This window comes from Bombina bombina, chromosome 2, assembly GCF_027579735.1.
Source record: "Bombina bombina isolate aBomBom1 chromosome 2, aBomBom1.pri, whole genome shotgun sequence".
Taxonomy (NCBI): Eukaryota; Metazoa; Chordata; class Amphibia; order Anura; family Bombinatoridae; genus Bombina; species Bombina bombina.
In genome coordinates this window covers 1427651791-1427670845 of record NC_069500.1, presented here as the reverse complement: position 1 = coordinate 1427670845, position 19055 = coordinate 1427651791, and the positions used below count along the sequence as shown (strand labels likewise).

The 19055-nt window shown below is 43.8% G+C and overlaps 1 protein-coding gene across 1 annotated transcript in view; it reads left to right on the top strand.

Moving 5' to 3' along the window:
- Positions 1 to 19055, top strand: part of LOC128647597 (uncharacterized) — a 175365-nt gene that overhangs the window by 117499 nt on the left and 38811 nt on the right. Inside the window, exon 3 of the mRNA XM_053700354.1 lies at positions 9247 to 9531. Coding sequence (XP_053556329.1) covers positions 9247 to 9531 — 285 coding nt within the window. The remainder of the gene's footprint in view (positions 1 to 9246; positions 9532 to 19055) is intronic.

The window sequence follows — 19055 nt, the reverse complement described above, 5'->3', positions numbered from 1 at the left end:
TTCATGCATGAAACAAGATGCAACAATATCAAACATTGCAGTGTTAGCTAAATTAGTTCAGAAACCGGTTTAAGTTGGGCAACATTCCATATATATTCAGTTTCAACTGATTCGATACAATGTATTTCATAGAAATGCAGCTGTGCATGAAAGTTTTGTTCCAGAGATACTCACACCTTGGGTCTTATTAGTTAATTTATGCGACATACAGAGGTAATTGTGGGTCGGAGGTTTTACCTTCTTAGTGAGGCTTAGATTAAAAAATCCTCCACAGTACATTGCCTTCTGCACATACCTCCACATTGACAGAATTGCAACGACCTCGGCATCCGCTGCTCTTTTGGTCTGTATTCACAGCCGGGTGATCACGGCTCCTACTGTGTCACCAATTGTTTTCCCTCAATGTCAAGGGTTTCAGCCTCGGTACTCCGGAAGCAACATCAGCCAGGAGCTCGGTCAGAGGCCCAACACTAGCTGCGACGGTGGCCGGGTAAGTCAGGGATCCTGAGAGAAGTCATTTTTAGGACACTCCATCTCCCACTGATTCCTTCATTAGTACCAATGTGTACCATGACTGCGGGATCAGACCCACATCCCTCTAACAATTTATCAATATGCTCAACAATATGCCTAACACAAGCCCCTGGAAGACAGTAAACTGTTCTATTTAAGGGGTCTGGATGACACATTACCCTATCAACCTTCCTAATAATAGAGTCTCCTACTACAAACATCTACCTCGGTCCCTGACTTGAATGCCCCTCTTCCATGACTGAAGGACTGTAAAATATAGTATGCCCCGCTTCCATGACCGGAGGACTGCCCACCATAGTATGTTCCTCTTCCATGACTAAAGGACTGTTCAGTATACTAGGCAAAACAGCCTTCTCTGCCACCGCCACCCCTGAACTGATATCCCCAACATATTCACTCAATCTAGCAAATCTTTTGGGGTGTACCAGCTCAGAACTGGCCTGTCTCTTCCCCTTACCTTTACTTTGCCCTCTAACTGTGACCCAGCTACATTCTGGAGACTCCTCATCTGAATCCTCCCCATTCCCACTGCTAGAACCATTACTACCCTGTCAGTCCTATCCATTTCCCTTTCAAGTTTCTGAATTTCATGCAATCTTGCGATTCATTACTCCAGAACTCCAATATGAGTTTCTAAAGAGACAATATGCTCACACTTGCCACAAACATATAATCCCTGAAGTGGCTGCTCCAGTGATCTAAACATATGGCAAGCTTTACCCTGAATAATATTCTCACACATTCTTGCTCAAAGGTTTAACTTAAAAATATAAAATAATGATATTTATCTCTGGTTACTCCAAACCCATGTTTGTCCAACTCCCTTATTTAGTTAACTCCTTTACTTAAACAGAAAATCTTACTTGATCAGAGACCCAATGCAGTAACCCTTTCAGAGCAGGCTCCCAGAGTTAATTAATTCAATTTATAGTCTAGGCAGGCCCACATAAGTTAAACTAATCCCTCCCCTAATAACACACAAAGGGGAAAACAAAGTTAAAAGTTACAAACAAGCTTAAATAAAAAGTTTTTTTTTTTTTTAAATGCACCCCTTACACAGCAAACAATTTAAACATCTAATTGTTTAGCTAACTTGTTTACTTAAACAGAAAATCTTACTTTATCAGAGACCCAATGCAGTAACCCTTTCAGAGCAGGCTCCCAGAGTTAATTAATTCAATTTATAGTCTATGCAGGCCCACACAGATGAAACTAATCCCTCTCTGAATTACACACACAGGAAAAAATCAGTTAAAAGCTACTAACAAGCTTTAATAAAAACAGTTATACTTTTTTAAAATGCACCCCTAAAACAGCAAACAATTTAAAAATCCACTTGTTTAGCTAACTCCTTTACTTAAACAGAAAATCTTACTTTAACAGAGAATCAATGCAGTAACCCTTTCAGAGCCTCAGCATATATATATATACTGTTTTTATATTTATATATAACAATTAGCCGAGATTATATATAAAGTGCTAGATTACTTGTATTACAAGTTAAGTGCAATGCAAACGTGAGCTCGCGTTCGCATTGCTAGGAAGCATTGAGCTCAGGAAAGCGTGCTTCCATAGTGCAGTGAAGGGGTTAAGTAGTGCAGGGATGGCAGCAAATATAAATATATATGTATATGATTATATGCATATATCTTTATGTATGTATGTTATGTGTTAATATGTGCATAATGCCCCACTCCTGCCAACTTCCTAGTGCAGTTATTTTATTTAAAAAATAATTTAAAAAACAATTAATAAAATACACTACACTGTATTTTGGGGGGATTTGGCGCATATTTATAAAATTAACCAGCAATCTGATCACTGGTTAATTTTATAAGCGCTATTTGCTACCGCAAGCTCACGGTAGCAGTAACAAGCAACTTGTAATGGCTGGTTATTTACCACACGCCCACAATTGGGCAAATTTGCCCATTTGCTTGTGTGCAATAAATTAGCGCTCAACTTGTAATCTAGCCCGCAATGTTTTAAAATGGAAACTCGTGTCAGCCGTAAAGGACCAGCTCAGGATTCAACCCAACTGCTAGCGTGAAAAGTAAAAAACACACGCTAGCACACTGAGAAATATCCTGGACGTGACCCACTCAGGATTGAAGAAAGCAAATGTCCTTTTAAGAAGATAAATAAACTAAGTGAAATTCCTTTAGCATATAATAAAGCAAATGTCCCTTTAAGCAGGTTAGTAAATAAACAAGGATTCCTTTTAGCAGGTTTGGATAAGCAAGTGTCCCTTTAAGCAGGTTTAGTAAACAAACTGAGATTCCTTTTAGCAGGTTTGGATAAAGTAAATGTCCCTTTAAGCAGGTTAGTAAATAAACAAAGATTCCTTTTAGCAGGTTTGGATAAAGCAAGTGTCCCTTTAAGCAGGTTTAGTAAACAAACTGAGATTCCTTTTAGCAGGTTTGGATAAAGTAAATGTCCCTTTAAGCAGGTTAGTAAATAAACAAAGATTCCTTTTAGCAGGTTTGGATAAAGCAAATGTCCCTTTAAGCAGGTTTAGTAAACAAACTGAGGTTCCTTTTTGCAGGTTTGGATAAAGTAAATGTCCCTTTAAGCAGGTTAGTAAATAAACAAAGATTCCTTTTAGCAGGTTTGGATAAAGCAAATGTCCCTTTAAGCAGGTTAGTAAATAAACAAAGATTCCTTTTAGCAGGTTTGGATAAAGCAAATGTCCCTTTAAGCAGGTTTAGTAAACAAACTGAGGTTCCTTTTTGCAGGTTTGGATAAAGTAAATGTCCCTTTAAGCAGGTTAGAAAACAAACAGAGATTCCTTTTATCAGGTTTGAATAAAGCAAATGTTCCTTTAAGCAGGTTAGATAAAGCAAATGTCCTTGTATGCAGGTTAGTAAACAAACATAAAATCCATATTAGCAGGTTAGGCAAACTGGCAGAGAGTATTCAGGCAAGGATTCAGGCAAGGGAGACAAAAAGAATTACTCACACAGGTCCGGTCCGGGAGAATGAACAGAGAAAACAAACGGGCGCCAATTCAGATCTCCCGCCGAGATTTGAAGGCAGGGAGACTCTGACGTCAGGAGGAGAGCCAGATACCGCGTCACGTTGCTAGGCAACGTGACGTGATACAGAGGGGATCTGTGAGCCGCGGCGACACGGCAATGAGCAGATCCAATTCATGACAGCACCCCCCTCTCAAGGACCCCTCCGGGGGACAGGACCAGGCCTAGCAGGATAAGCTTTGTGAAAGGCTTTAATCAAAGCAGGGGCGTGAACATGCCGGGCTGGTTCCCAAGTCCGTTCCGTGACCGGATAACCCTTCCAATGGATGAGATAGTATAGTTTCTTGCCACGAAGTTTGGAATCCAGAATGTGAGCAATCTCAAACTCAGGCTGTCCCTGTACCAAGAGAGGCGGAGGTTTGGGCAGAGATTTAGAAAATCTATTAGATTTCACCGGTTTCAGGAGAGAAACATGGAACACAGGGTGAGCTTTGAGAGTCTTGGGAAGAGCAACTCGATATGCAGTAGAACAAACTTGACCCAGTATTCGGAAAGGACCCACATATCGAGGCCCCAATTTGATAGAAGGTTGTTTGAGATGAAGGTGACGAGTAGAAATCCACACCTTGTCTCCAGGACGAAAATTAGGAGCCTTCTTCCGTCTGCGATCAGCAAAAAACTTGTATCTTTTAGAAGCTTTGGAAAGAAGATCACGTATTTTACGCCAATGTCGAGTTAATCTCCGAGCAGTTTGATCAGAAGCAGGATTTTCAGAAGAGGAAGTATACAGAGGAAATGTTCTGGGTTGAAATCCATAAGCTGCAAAAAAGGGAGAAGACTGAAGAGATGAATTGTAACGAGCATTATGGGCCAACTCCGCTAAAGGAAGATAACGAGTCCAATTAGAATGATGATGGTCCACATAATGTCTAAGGTAAGTCTCCAGACATTGGTTTACTCTCTCGGTTTGACCATTAGACTGTGGATGATGAGAGGTTGATAAAGAGATTGTAGTGCCAAAATGTTTGCAGAGCCATTTCCAGAACCGAGAAACAAATTGTACCCCTCTATCGGAGACGATGTCCAAAGGAAAACCATGTAATCTCACGATATGCAAAAGGAAAAGCTCAGAAAGTCCCTTGGCAGATGGAAGACCAGGCAAAGGAATGAAATGGGCAGACTTCGTAAACCTGTCAACCACCACTAAAATAGTGTTGTTTCCGGCAGAAAGAGGAAGGTCTGTAATAAAATCCATAGATAGATGGGTCCAAGGCTGGTGAGGAATGGGTAAAGGTTGAAGTAAACCAGAAGGGAGTTGACGAGGAGCTTTATTTGTAGCACATTGAGTGCAAACTGAGACATAATCTTTAACATCTTGAGAGAGAGTAGGCCACCAGACATACTGTTTAAGATTCTGAGTCGTGTTACTGACGCCAGGATGTCCAGAGAGAGGACTATCATGAGCCCAATGGAGAATCTTAGGACGGAGACGTTCAGGAACAAATAATAAACCGTCAGGAGATTTAAAGGAAGAAGGAAGATCCTTTTGAGCAGACTGTAACTCCTGTAAACAAGAGGTTGATAATTGAGCTATGACTTCTTGTGGATGAAGTATGGTACCAGATTCTGGAGTAGAGGTAGATTGAAACTGCCTGGATAAGGCATCCGCTTTTATATTCTTAGAACCAGGTATATAGGAAAGATTGTAATTAAAACGTGAAAAGAATAAAGACCAACGAGCTTGTCTGGAATTCAATCGTTTGGCAGTTTGGAGATAAAGAAGATTTTTATGATCCGTGAGTATGGAAAATGGAAAGGTAGTACCCTCCAACCAATGCCTCCATTCGTCCAGAGCCATCTTGATGGCTAATAATTCCTTATTGCCAACGTCATAATTTAATTCAGAAGAAGTAAATTTCTTGGAAAAGAAACCTACAGGATGAATCTTACCCGTGTCAGGTATTCGTTGGGAAAGAACAGCACCAGCAGCAACAGAAGAAGCATCCACTTCTAGGATAAATTGAAAATCCGGATTTGGGTGACGGAGTATGGGTGCAGAAGAAAAGGCCTTTTTGAGAGACTCAAAGGCCTTAATAGCCTCTGGGGACCACTCTTTACAATCTTGCCCCTTTCTAGTGAGTGACGTGAGAGGAGAAGTAATAGTAGCAAATCCTTTGATAAATTTCCTGTAATAATTGGCGAAGCCAAGAAACCGTTGTAGAGCCTTAAGAGAATCAGGTCTAGGCCAATCCAAAATGGAAGAAAGTTTATTCGGATCCATTTCAAATCCAGATTCAGATATTACATAACCCAAGAAGGGTATGGATTTTTGATGAAATGAACATTTCTCCAATTTGGCGAATAGATGATTGTCTCGTAACCGTTGCAAAACCTTCCTGACATGGTGTACATGATCTTGATAATTGTGAGAAAAAATTAAAATATCGTCAAGGTAGATAATGACGAAGGAGTTCAAAAAATCCCGAAAGATCTCATTGACGAAGTATTGAAAAACAGCAGGGGCATTACACAGCCCAAAAGGCATAACCAGATATTCATAATGCCCAAATCGAGTGTTAAAGGCTGTCTTCCATTCGTCTCCTTTGCGCATGCGAATAAGGTTATAAGCACCACGAAGGTCTAGTTTGGTAAATATTGTAGCTCCTTGAAGATAAGTGAACAGTTCAGGAATAAGAGGCAGAGGGTAACTATTCTTGACTGTGATTTGATTCAAACCCCGATAATCAATACAAGGTCGCAGTCCTCCATCCTTCTTTCCCACAAAAAAGAAACCAGCCCCAAGAGGAGAAGAGGAAGGTCGAATAAAACCTCTAGCCAAACTATCTTGGATATATTCCTCTAAGGCAACATTCTCTGGCCTTGAGAGCGGATACGTCTTGCCTCGAGGGTAGGTTGCCCCAGGAAGTAGATCAATGGGGCAATCAAAAGTACGATGTGGGGGAAGACGTTCTGCTTCTTTCTTGGAAAAAACATCAACGTAATCTTGATAAGGTGTGGGTAACGACCCAGAGGTGTCAATAGTGAGAGCAATGGTGAGAGGCACTTTCGTGGGAATCTGAAGACACCTATTTTGAAAAGAATATCCCCAGGAAATGAGTTCGCCTTGAGTCCAGGAGAATACAGGATTATGTAACTGGAGCCAGGGAAGACCCAATATTATGGGAAATTGAGGAGTCGAGATTACATCAAAACATATTGTCTCTGAATGAAGAATTCCAACAGAAAAGAGAATGGGTCTAGTAGCAAACTGGATAAGTCCGGGACCCAAAGGATCTCCACTAACAGTGGAGACTGGAATAGAATATTCCTTTTTGCTTAATGGAATAGAGTGAGTAGTTACAAATGTGGAATCGATGAAGACTCCTCCAGCACCAGAGTCAATAAGAGCTTGAGTATGAATCCTGTCTCCTCCAATTTGAAGAGTAACCGGAACAAAAAGTTTATTATTGAGGGAATGAGATCCTATTTGGCTTAACTTAGTTCCCTGGACAGAAGTTAAGCCCTGGCTTTTACCGGTCTGGTAGGACAATCTTTTAATAAATGTCCTTTAAGGCCACAGTATAAACACAGTCCAAGAGATCGTCTCCTCAGACGTTCAGTTTCAGTTAATCTAATGGTGCCAATTTCCATTGGTTCAGTCTGATCGGAAGGTGGAGAAGCGGGAGTTAAAGGGTTAGAGATACGAGGTACCAGACGAAAAGGACGATTAGAAGCTTTCTGATTTCTCTCTCTTTCTTGTTGGCGTTCGCGGTATCTGGAATCGAGACAAATACAAAGATTTATCAGAGCCTCTAGAGATTCTGGGATTTCACGATAGACCAACTCATCTTTAAGACGTTCAGAGAGTCCTTTGCGAAAAGCTGCTCTAAGAGCTCTCTGATTCCAGGTAGTCTCAGAAGCTAGAGTGCGAAATTCAATGGCATATTGAGATACAGGTTGACCACCTTGTCGTAAGTCTAGAAGAGAAGCTTCAGCCGCGGCAGACCTCCCTGGCTTATCGAAGACATTTGAAAAGACAGAGAGAAATGTTTCCACATCCTGGAGTATTGGATCATTCTTTTCAAGCAAAGGTGATACCCAGGCTAAGGCTCTACCTTTCATTAAGGAGATAAGGAAAGTGATTCTAGAGGAGGGAGTTGCAAAGAGAACTGGACTGTTCCGAAAATGAAGGCGACACTGATTCAAAAAACCCCTACAATCCTCAGGATTCCCATCATATTTGTCCGGAAGAGGTATCCTGGGACTGAGCTGAGCTTGTGTCTGATTGGTAGGATTCGTAGGGGGAGAGGGATCCAAAGGAATAGGATTAGGAGGTATAGGAGCAGCCATATTCTGAAGTAAAATAGTTATCTGATCCAACTTTGCGTCCAAGGATTGTAAGTGGGTAGCATGAGATCCCAATAACTGTCCCTGGTGGGTCACGGCCATGGATAATTCAGTGGGGTCCATTTTTATGGCCCGTTTGTAATGTCAGCCGTAAAGGACCAGCTCAGGATTCAACCCAACTGCTAGCGTGAAAAGTAAAAAACACACGCTAGCACACTGAGAAATATCCTGGACGTGACCCACTCAGGATTGAAGAAAGCAAATGTCCTTTTAAGAAGATAAATAAACTAAGTGAAATTCCTTTAGCAAGTAATAAAGCAAATGTCCCTTTAAGCAGGTTAGTAAATAAACAAGGATTCCTTTTAGCAGGTTTGGATAAGCAAGTGTCCCTTTAAGCAGGTTTAGTAAACAAACTGAGATTCCTTTTAGCAGGTTTGGATAAAGTAAATGTCCCTTTAAGCAGGTTAGTAAATAAACAAAGATTCCTTTTAGCAGGTTTGGATAAAGCAAATGTCCCTTTAAGCAGGTTTAGTAAACAAACTGAGGTTCCTTTTTGCAGGTTTGGATAAAGTAAATGTCCCTTTAAGCAGGTTAGTAAATAAACAAAGATTCCTTTTAGCAGGTTTGGATAAAGCAAATGTCCCTTTAAGCAGGTTAGTAAATAAACAAAGATTCCTTTTAGCAGGTTTGGATAAAGCAAATGTCCCTTTAAGCAGGTTTAGTAAACAAACTGAGGTTCCTTTTTGCAGGTTTGGATAAAGTAAATGTCCCTTTAAGCAGGTTAGAAAACAAACAGAGATTCCTTTTATCAGGTTTGAATAAAGCAAATGTTCCTTTAAGCAGGTTAGATAAAGCAAATGTCCTTGTATGCAGGTTAGTAAACAAACATAAAATCCATATTAGCAGGTTAGGCAAACTGGCAGAGAGTATTCAGGCAAGGATTCAGGCAAGGGAGACAAAAAGAATTACTCACACAGGTCCGGTCCGGGAGAATGAACAGAGAAAACAAACGGGCGCCAATTCAGATCTCCCGCCGAGATTTGAAGGCAGGGAGACTCTGACGTCAGGAGGAGAGCCAGATACCGCGTCACGTTGCTAGGCAACGTGACGTGATACAGAGGGGATCTGTGAGCCGCGGCGACACGGCAATGAGCAGATCCAATTCATGACAACTCGTGGATTCAAATATGGATTCAAATGAGGAACAATGTCTAGCTAATGATAATGTTTATGTAAGTCTATGACATTTAGTACAGCATTTTATGGAAGTAATGATTATAGCTTTAGCTTGTGGTGAGAACTCTGCTTTGTCTCTCTAATTTTACAGTTTTGTCATTAAAGGGCAACTATAGGAAAACTGATTTTATCTTCTGTGTATATCACTCTGCAGATGTTTATTCAGATGTGAAGAGAAGACAATTTATTATGTTCCGTACTCTGATAAACCTGAGTGATGAGGATCTCAAGAGATTTAAAGACAAGTTAACGACCCTAAAAATTAGAGGGAAGACGGCTATCCCACGTAAGCAGCTGGAGGAGGCACATTGTTATGATACAGCAGCCTGTTTAAGACAGAGTTACGGAGAGGAGGAGGCTCTGATGGTGACAATACAGGTTTTATATGAGGCCAACCTGAAGGACACTGCAATGAGACTGATGAAAGAAACATATTCAGGTAAGTTACTTAATTGTACCTAATAAGCTGATAATATAACATTGTAGCAGGATATTAACATACGGTAATGATCATTTATTTGTAGTAACTGAGAGAAAGATGTAAGAATAAACATAGGAATGATGTTTAGAGCTCTGTGTATTTGTGTCAGTGTAATTATAATTATATAAGGGGACTGGCGTCTGAGTAAGACAAGATTGTAATGTCAGTAAAGTCAAAATTAAACTTTTATGGTTTATAAAGAGCATACAATTTTAAACAACTTTACAAGTTCTTCCCAAAATCACATTTTCTTTGTTGAAAAAATGACAGTGTATATATTCAAGGATAAACCCCAAATAAACTGGATGCACAAAAAATCCTAATAAAGGCTCCCTCCGTATTATATATGTAAAAAAACAGAAACCACATATCCTAGATATTAAAAGCTAGTCATTAAATGCTGCCATATCAATATTTTCATTCAGACCATATGGTGTCAGGGTCTGAAGTTTCCAGATCTGGTATGTTTCCCTTTGCCATAATCTCATGAATCTGTTAACACTCCAAGATTTAGGGCTAAATTCTATAGGTATAATCTTAATACAAAGTAAAGGCAAAGACCCCGCCAGCCTCATTTACTCGAAGGAAGTCTTATATTTCCCGTGACCAGTAGGGCACAAGCGTATCTGAGAGCAAGTAATTGGGTAGCCGCCAGGAGTGTCCCGTGCCGCCCACATGTGAGATAGGCACCTCTAAGACAACCCCATCGTGATCGGACCATACACAAGGCATAATCAACGCCCCGGTCACTATATCCAGAGACCAGGAATGACAAAATAAATAGTCTAACCTTGAGAAGGGCTGAAAAGAGGCCGAATAGCAGGTGTAGTCATTGTCATTGGGATGCAACACTCTCCAGACATCTTGCAACACATATAGGGAAATCAAATTTCTGAAATGCTGAGAACAATTCTCCTCTCCCTGTGAGGGGGAGTGCTTGTTACGAGACTTCCTATCCCTGCTAGGGTCCCAGACCATATTACAATTGCCCCCTATAAACACATGGCCCTGTTTGAGCTTATCTACCCTGCCTATTAGTTTACAAAGAAAACTTGTTTGGTTAACATTGGGTGAGTACAGGGCTACCAGTGTGAACAGGACATTATTTATGTGACAGACATTGTTTACGTACCGTCCTGAGGGGTCAGACTTCTGGTAGATAGTCATAAGAAGTGTGGCAAACCTCGCCACTTATGAACTATGCAGGAATTGTTATTTAGGCTAATGGTTAAAATGTATGTTAAACTGTATGTTACTGTTTAAACTCCCTGCTGTTTCAGTTGGGAAACCCCTTGTAGGGGAGACTGTTTTTAAAAAGTGTTTGTTTTTTTCAGTTGTAGAAAAAGTTGTTGTTGACTCCCAAGCTATTTGTCGTCTAGTTCTTGGTGAAAAGGGGTTATTATTACAATTACCAAGAGTAGTTACTTGCTTGTCTCTGCTTACCCAAAAGATATTACAGATCCTACTACCTCTCTGCTACAATTACCAAGAGTAGTTATTTGCTTGTCTCTGCTTACCAAAAAGATATTACAGATCCTACTGCCTCTCTGCTACAATTACCAAGAGTAGTTACTTGCTTGTCTCTGCCTACCCAAAATATATTACAGATCCTACTGCCTCTCTGCTACAATTGGTGGCAAGCGACGGGATTCAAACCACACAGCAAGTCATAGGACATGTGATGTATATGAACAGAGGGTGAATGGGGACAGATTATACCAGACTAAAGAGAACTGCATTGAAGGAATTACTGGAGGCGAGAGGAATTATTGCCAACAATAAAACCAAAGCAAGACTGATTGCAGAGCTCATGGAGGGAGACCGGGTAGCAGGTACGGCCGTACCCATGGCGAACAACGAAACTGAATTCCAAAAAGAGATGCGGACCCGGTTGGCTTTTTTTCCGCTACCCCATTCGGAGGAGCTCCTGACACGGACATCAGCAGATGTACAGGAGTACTTGATGGTGACCCGACAAACCACCCCGATACCCGGAGAGGGGCTACCAGTACACTCCAGTGCTGGTACAGGGAAAGCTAAGATTCCCTACCACGCATTCAAGGATCATACCGACACGGAGGATATCGATGGGTACCTACAAGACTTTGAGCGATTATGCCAACTGCATAATATTAGTACCGCTGACCAAGTTCCCCTACTGGCTGGCAAGTTATCCGGGCGGGCCGCTGAAGCCTACCGCACCATACCAGATGAGGACAGCAGGGACTACCAGAAGTTAAAACAGGCCATCCTGACTAGGTATGCTATTACCCCGGAGGCATACCGACAGCGGTTCCGTTACCTGAAGAAGCTGGAGAAAGATACCCACACTGAGTGGGCACATCGGCTAACCAGGGCCGCTAAAGGCTTGTTGCAGGCAGCCCAAGTCACCCAGTTGGAAGACCTTTTACAACTCCTGTTGATGGAGCAATTCTTCCAAGGGGTGTCCACTGAATTGCAAAACTGGCTGAGAGATCGAAAACTGTGCACGGTACATACCGCAGCGACCTTGGCCGACGAATACCAAGACGCTCGGAGAGATCAACGAACACAGCAAAGCTCCAGTATTGGGGTCACCCCAACCCCCACTGCAGCTCCCACACCTCTGCTACCCCATCCTGGAATCTACCCACCCCCTCCCCAATACCAGACTCGATCAGCTATCCATTGCCATCTTTGTAACCAACAAGGGCACATTCAGAGAGACTGTCTCAGGAACAAGAACCGATCCACCTGGAACAACCAGGACAACTTGTCAAACAACCGGGCAGCTGTACACTGCTACCAGAATGAGCCTCGACTACAGACCCAACCCGCAGTCTTCCACGAGGAACCATTGGGCATCTTACACGAGGTAAACCCAGTACAGGCCACTTCGGACAACCTACAAAGTCACCGCCAGGTGGTCTATATAGAGGGCCAACGTGTCCAAGGGCTGCGTGACTCTGGGGCCACCATAACCTTGCTCCGGCAACATTTAGTTTCCACCAATCAACTCACCGGAGACTGTGTAGCTGTCCGGGTGGCCGGGGGAGCCATTTACAAGATTCCCACGGCCAAAGTACACTTGGATTGGGGAGCAGGGTTGGGGAACGTAGAATTGGGCCTTATGCAAAATTTGCCCGCAGACGTTATTTTGGGCAATGAATTAGGGGAGCTGACTTCAGTGTTTGCACCCCGAACCTCCCCACAAGCAGCACTGCCCATGGTTACCCAACAACAGGCCCGCACCAATGCACTGGCTGATCACTCTGAGGCTCAGGTAAGCAATCACCCCCCTAATGTCTCTTGGGCCCCTCCACTAGAGTTTGGTAGCGAAGTGGCCACTGACCCCTCGTTGCAAGTATATAGGGATAAGGTAGACCAGAATCAGGCGGGGTTGGAAGGAGAGAGGTACAGTTGGGACAAGGGGTTACTGTACAGGTATGCAGAGAAGATAGTGGCTGGATCTATTGCCCTGTCCGTTCAGCAGTTAATAGTACCTCAGAGGTATAGACGAGAACTGCTATGGGTTGCCCATGATATTCCGCTGTCAGGCCACCTAGGAGTTAGTCGGATGAAGCACCGCCTAACTCAGAATTTCTTTTGGCCAGGGATCACCAAAGATATTAGGCAGTATTGCAGACGTGTGACACCTGCCAACGAGTAGGAAAAAGAGGAGACCGATATAAGGCGAAGCTACACTCCCTCCCCATAATAGAGGAGCCTTTTAGTTGAGTGGCGGTGGACCTCATTGGCCCCCTAGCCAAGCCTAGCCCCTCGGGGAAGAGGTATATACTCACAGTCGTGGACTATGCCACCCGATATCCCGAGGCAGTGGCTCTGGCTAATATTCATGTCGAGACCGTGGCGGATGCCCTCATCAGAATCTTCTCCCGCATGGGGTTTCCCCGGGAGATTATTTCGGACCGGGGTACCCAGTTTACGGCCGAGATTATCCACCAGTTGTGGAGAGCATGTGGGGTGAAACCCATTGTAAATTCCGCTTATCACCCCCAGTCTAATGGGCTCTGTGAACGGTTTAATGGAACACTGAAACAGATGCTCCACATGTTCATGGATACCCAGAAGAACTGGGAGCGGTTTCTACCCCATTTGCTTTTCGCCTACCGGGAGGTACCTCAGGAGTCCACGTGGTTCTCTTCCTTTGAGTTATTATTCGGAAGGAGTGTACGGGGTCCCCTAGACTTAATCCGAGAGCATTGGGAGGGGGAAGTCACTAGTGACGGTACTCCTATCGTACCATACGTGCTGGAGTTTAGGGAGCGCCTGGAGGCCCTGACTCGGACCGTCCGCTCCAACCTTCAGGCGGCTCAAACCCGTCAGTGCCGTTGGTATGATAGGGGTGCCAGGGACCGCAGTTTTCAGACTGGGCAGAAGGTGCTAATCTTAAAACCGGTGAAAAATGATAAACTGCAGGCCTCCTGGCAGGGCCCATACAAGGTAGTGGAACAAATCTGTGACACCACCTATGTGATCAGCCCATGTACTGGAGCAGGCGGTAGATGCATGCTCCATGTAAATATGTTGAAGCCGTACCATGAACGCGCAGAGGAGGTGAATGCTATTTGTGACCCTGCCGCGGACGCCGCAGACAGTTTACCTCTTCTCGATCTCCTAGGAATGAAGAACCGGAACGAAGGTCTGGGAGAGGTACAATTGGGTGAGCGGTTAAGTCCTCGGGAACGAGCTCAAATAGCAGAGCTACTGCAGGAAAAGAGAGACAAGTTCTCCAACGTGCCTGGATATACCCGACTGGTCACCTCCCCATGCGTCAACCTCCTTACCGCATACCAGAATCGGTGAGAGAACATATGCGGAAGGAGATTGACGAGATGCTACAGTTAGGAGTGATTGAGCACTCGGACAGCCCCTGGGCGTCGCCGGTAGTTCTAGTGCCGAAGCGGGACTACCGGAAACTTAATGATAAAACCGTCTCTGACGCCTACCCTATGCCCCGGATAGATGAGCTCCTGGATAAAATGGCTCGAGGCCAGTACCTCACCACCATAGATCTGTGTAAGGGGTACTGGCAGATCCCACTACCCGCGGGTGCCATCCCCAAATCAGCTTTCGTCACCCCGTTTGGCCTGTACCAATTCAAGGTCATGCCATTCGGGATGAAGAACGCTCCGGCTACTTTCCAGCGAATGGTAGATCGGCTACTGGATGGGTCCCAAGAGTACGCATGTGCCTATTTAGATGACATAGCTATATTTAGCAGCTCCTGGGATGAGCATTTGAACCATATAGGGGCGATCCTAGATCGCATTAGGGAGGCAGGATTAACCCTTAAGCCTAGCAAATGTCATATAGGGATGGCGGAGGTCCAGTACCTAGGGCACCGAGTAGGTAGCGGGCAGCAGAAGCCCGAACCAGCCAAGGTAGAGGCCGTAGCCAAGTGGCCAACTCCCCGTACCAAGACCCAAGTGCTAGCCTTTCTAGGTACCGCAGGCTATTATAGGAAGTTTGTACCTAATTATAGTACACTAGCCAAACCTCTCACCGACCTCACCCGTAAAAACCTTCCTAAGATTGTTACCTGGAGCCCAGAGTGTGAACAAGCATTCCAAGAACTGAAAAATGCTCTCGTAAATGCCCCTATCCTTGCTGCCCCGGATCCAACTAAATGCTTTCTTGTCCATACAGACGCTTCTATGTTTGGATTGGGAGCCGTGCTGAGCCAAGTCGGGGCTGATGGCAGCGAACATCCTGTGGCCTACCTAAGCAGGAAACTGTTACCCCGAGAAGTTAGCTACGCTGCCATCGAAAAGGAATGCCTGGCCGTGGTGTGTCCCTCAAGAAACTTCAGTCATATCTATATGGACAACAATTTTCCCTGCTCACAGATCACAACCCGTTGGTGTGGCTGAACAGGGTATCCGGAGACAATGCCCGGCTGTTGCGCTGGAGTTTGGCGCTGCAGCCGTTTGACTTAACAATCCATTACCGACCTGGGAAGCAAAACGGCAACGCCGACGGGTTGTCCAGACAAACTGAACTTGAACCTTGATCTGTGAACACTCTTCCGGACCTCCCCAAGCCAATCCGTTGGGATCAGACTGGGTATGCCGGTTTGGTTCTGGGGAAGCATTGTGGCAAACCTCGCCACTTATGAACTATGCAGGAATTGTTATTTAGGCTAATGGTTAAAATGTATGTTAAACTTTATGTTACTGTTTAAACTCCCTGCTGTTTCAGTTGGGAAACCCCTTGTGGGGAGACTGTTTTTAAAAAGTGTTTGTTTTTTTTCAGCTGTAGAAAAAGTTGTTGTTGACTCCCAAACTATGTGTTGTCTAGTTCTTGGTGGAAAGGGGTTATTATTACAATTACCAAGAGTAGTTACTTGCTTGTCTCTGCTTACCCAAAAGATATTACAGATCCTACTACCTCTCTGCTACAATTACCAAGAGTAGTTATTTGCTTGTCTCTGCTTACCAAAAAGATATTACAGATCCTACTGCCTCTCTGCTACAATTACCAAGAGTAGTTACTTGCTTGTCTCTGCCTACCCAAAATATATTACAGATCCTACTGCCTCTCTGCTACAAGAAGCATGTCTACTTATTAGTATGGAGACACCGCTAGCCTTTTTATGAAACATTGATGTGGCCTCCAGTGGGTCTCTTGGAGAAATACTATTTCTAAGCATTGAGTATTCAGAAATCTAAGAAGCAGACTCCTTTTAGTGGGGGAATTAAGGCCCCTTACATTAAGTGTGCCAATCCTCTTTTTGTCAGGAAGCAGGGGAAGGGACAGGAGGGAGAGAGAAAAAAAAGAAAGGGTAGTAGAACAGAAAGCAGCTATCCAAAGTGGCTTCCAAGCAGTTCTTCAAGCTGGGCAGAGACTACAGAACTCTACCAAAAAGTGTAATGCAGAGGATAAATTATTTATCCCTAACCACACAAGAGTAAGTGGGGGGGGGGGGAGGTAGCGGAGGAGAGTCCAACAGCAAAGCTCCCCTCCGCTACCGGTGTATAAGCAAAACAGACAATAAATACAACAATATAAACTGTGATCTACAATATTATAGAAGATAACCTGGGAAAGGAAATTTGGTTAGAAACTAAAAAAGACAATATTTGGGTGTAGTTACCAAAGGTGCAACATAGAGTCAGCAGAGTGGGGTGAAATGGTCAGGGGCAAGATACGGACAGCACTACCCTATCTAGGCATAAGACAAGTTACTCAAAACCACATAGCATAAGGAGGTAATTTATATAAGGGGTATGGGCCTCCACCTAGCCTGTGATAAGTAGCAATGCTACGAAAAGCATCTCTCATCTACTAAATCTACTTGTGACAAGTATAAGCAAAAGAAGTAAGTAGGGGCCAGATCCACCCATACAGTCCAGTGAGGGTAGGCAAGCAGGCAGTTGTCCAAATCCCCAGGCTAGGGACATCTATCCAGTCAGCCAGAGAGAGGGAAAGTGGATACTGTAGTGCAGATGTTCAGGGGCTAAGGTGGGTCAGGGGGAAACAAGGAGAGGAGGAAGAGATAGAAAAAGAGAGAAAAGAAGAGGGATAAGGGGAGTAGAAAGAGGACAGAAACAGTTGAGGAGGGGGGAATCCGCTGCCACTATTGTAAGGTAGCTGAGGCATGATGGCGGTTGTAACTTAAAACACCCTTTGCATCTGGGAGTGTGTGCCATGGTCCACAAGCCCTCTATATATTCAGAGTGCGTGGGTAGGTGGTATAGGTCCCAGTTTAGGGGATGTCACAACAGCTGGGGAGATGTGTAGAAACATATATTAAAATAGAAACAGCGGGCTCTGCAATAAGTAGTGCATACATTTCATAACGTAAAGAAAACAACCCTGTAAATAGGCAAACATGGGAAACAAGCATTCAATAGAAACTTTGTACTTAATCATGGAATGTTCCCTCTCTGTTTCTTCTTTTTATGGGGGGTTCACTCTATCAAAACTGATAATCTCATAATATTGTAATGTATGTAAGAACCAATGTTTATTAGTAGAATTTAGGGGCTGCGATGGTCTACGGGGTCTGTTATCATGTACTAGAGGCTCTGAGCCTTAAATATGGTCAGGCTACATGTGGTCAATATGGTAGTACTATGCTAAACCAATTGAAGAAAAAGAGAGAATGACAAAACTTAATGAGAGTGCCGCTAGATGGGATGACAGGGGTGGTAGATGACTTAGTAACTAACTTAGAGAATAAAACTCTATCTGCGTGGATGTGTAGAAACATGCATTACCATTTCAAGGGTTACAGTGTCCAATACAGTCAATGCATAACACAAAGAGAAACAAGCATATAAACAGGCTAATATGGAATTCAAACATTTAACATAATAGGTGTTCTTTATCTACTTTACCATCCCTCTGATGTCGGTGAGGATCAGTCAGCAGGCTCAACCTAAGTGCAAGGAGCTGTGAAAGTGTGGAAAAGTCAGTTCAGGACCCACCTGGGGCCAAAAGAGAGTTATTCATCTGAGCAGAGAGAGGGCCTCAACGGGCAGGTTCCTGCCTATTTGGATTCCAGTCCGGGGCACCAGCTCTCAGTGGAGTACTCTGCCTTGGTCGCCTGTTCGGGTCCTCAGTGTCCTCTCCAGAGGGTAGATGCCATCCACTCAGTAGATCTTGGGCTTGTCTTGGGGAGAGGGCAGTGTGCTGTGTGCCGTCTTTGATGATTATCAATCTTGTGGGGAAACCCCATCTGTAGCGGATTTGATGAAGTCTTAGCGTTTTGGTGATTTCATTGAAGGATCTCCTTTGTTGCAGTGTATAAGAGAATAAATCCAGGTAGAACATTATATCTTTGAACTGGTCTGAGAGGTGAGGCTGTCTTAGTGTAGCTCTTAGGATCTTGTCCTTGTAGGTAAAATAATGCAGCCGGGCTATTGTGTCCCGGGGTTTATCCATAGGGAGGTTTTTAGGCCTAGCTGCATCTGTGGATTCTATCGATTCTGCTATCCTCCCCTCCAGGAGACCCCAGGACAGCTTGGAACAGGGCCTGTGCATACTTTTCCAGGTCTTGAGGACCAACAGATTCAGGAATACCTCTGATCCTCACAATGTTCCACGAGAGCGGTCTTTAAGGACAACCAGCTTTGCTTCTAAGGAAGATACTTGATCTGCCAAGTTTTGTGTATAGCTCACCCAATTCGTGTGGTCAACCAGGAGGTTCTCTTGTTTTCTTTCTATTATATCTGTACGCTCGTTAACAGTAGCAATGTCCTTGTGTAAGTCATCAAAGGACCTCTCTAGTTTATCAAATCTTTTTGCAAAGGATTGACTTTGCCTATCTAGGAGTTGCTTCATAGAATCTATTGTAATTACTTCTCCCTGCAAGCGTGAGGGTGGAGAAATCAAATATTGGGCCTCTCTTCTGAAGGAGCAAGGGATAGTGACCATTCATTATCATTAGAGTCCAGGATTGGGGTCTCTTATAGGTGGAAAGTGATCCAGAACCGTGTGCTTAGAGGGTTGATTACCTCTCTGTTTCTTTCTCGCTT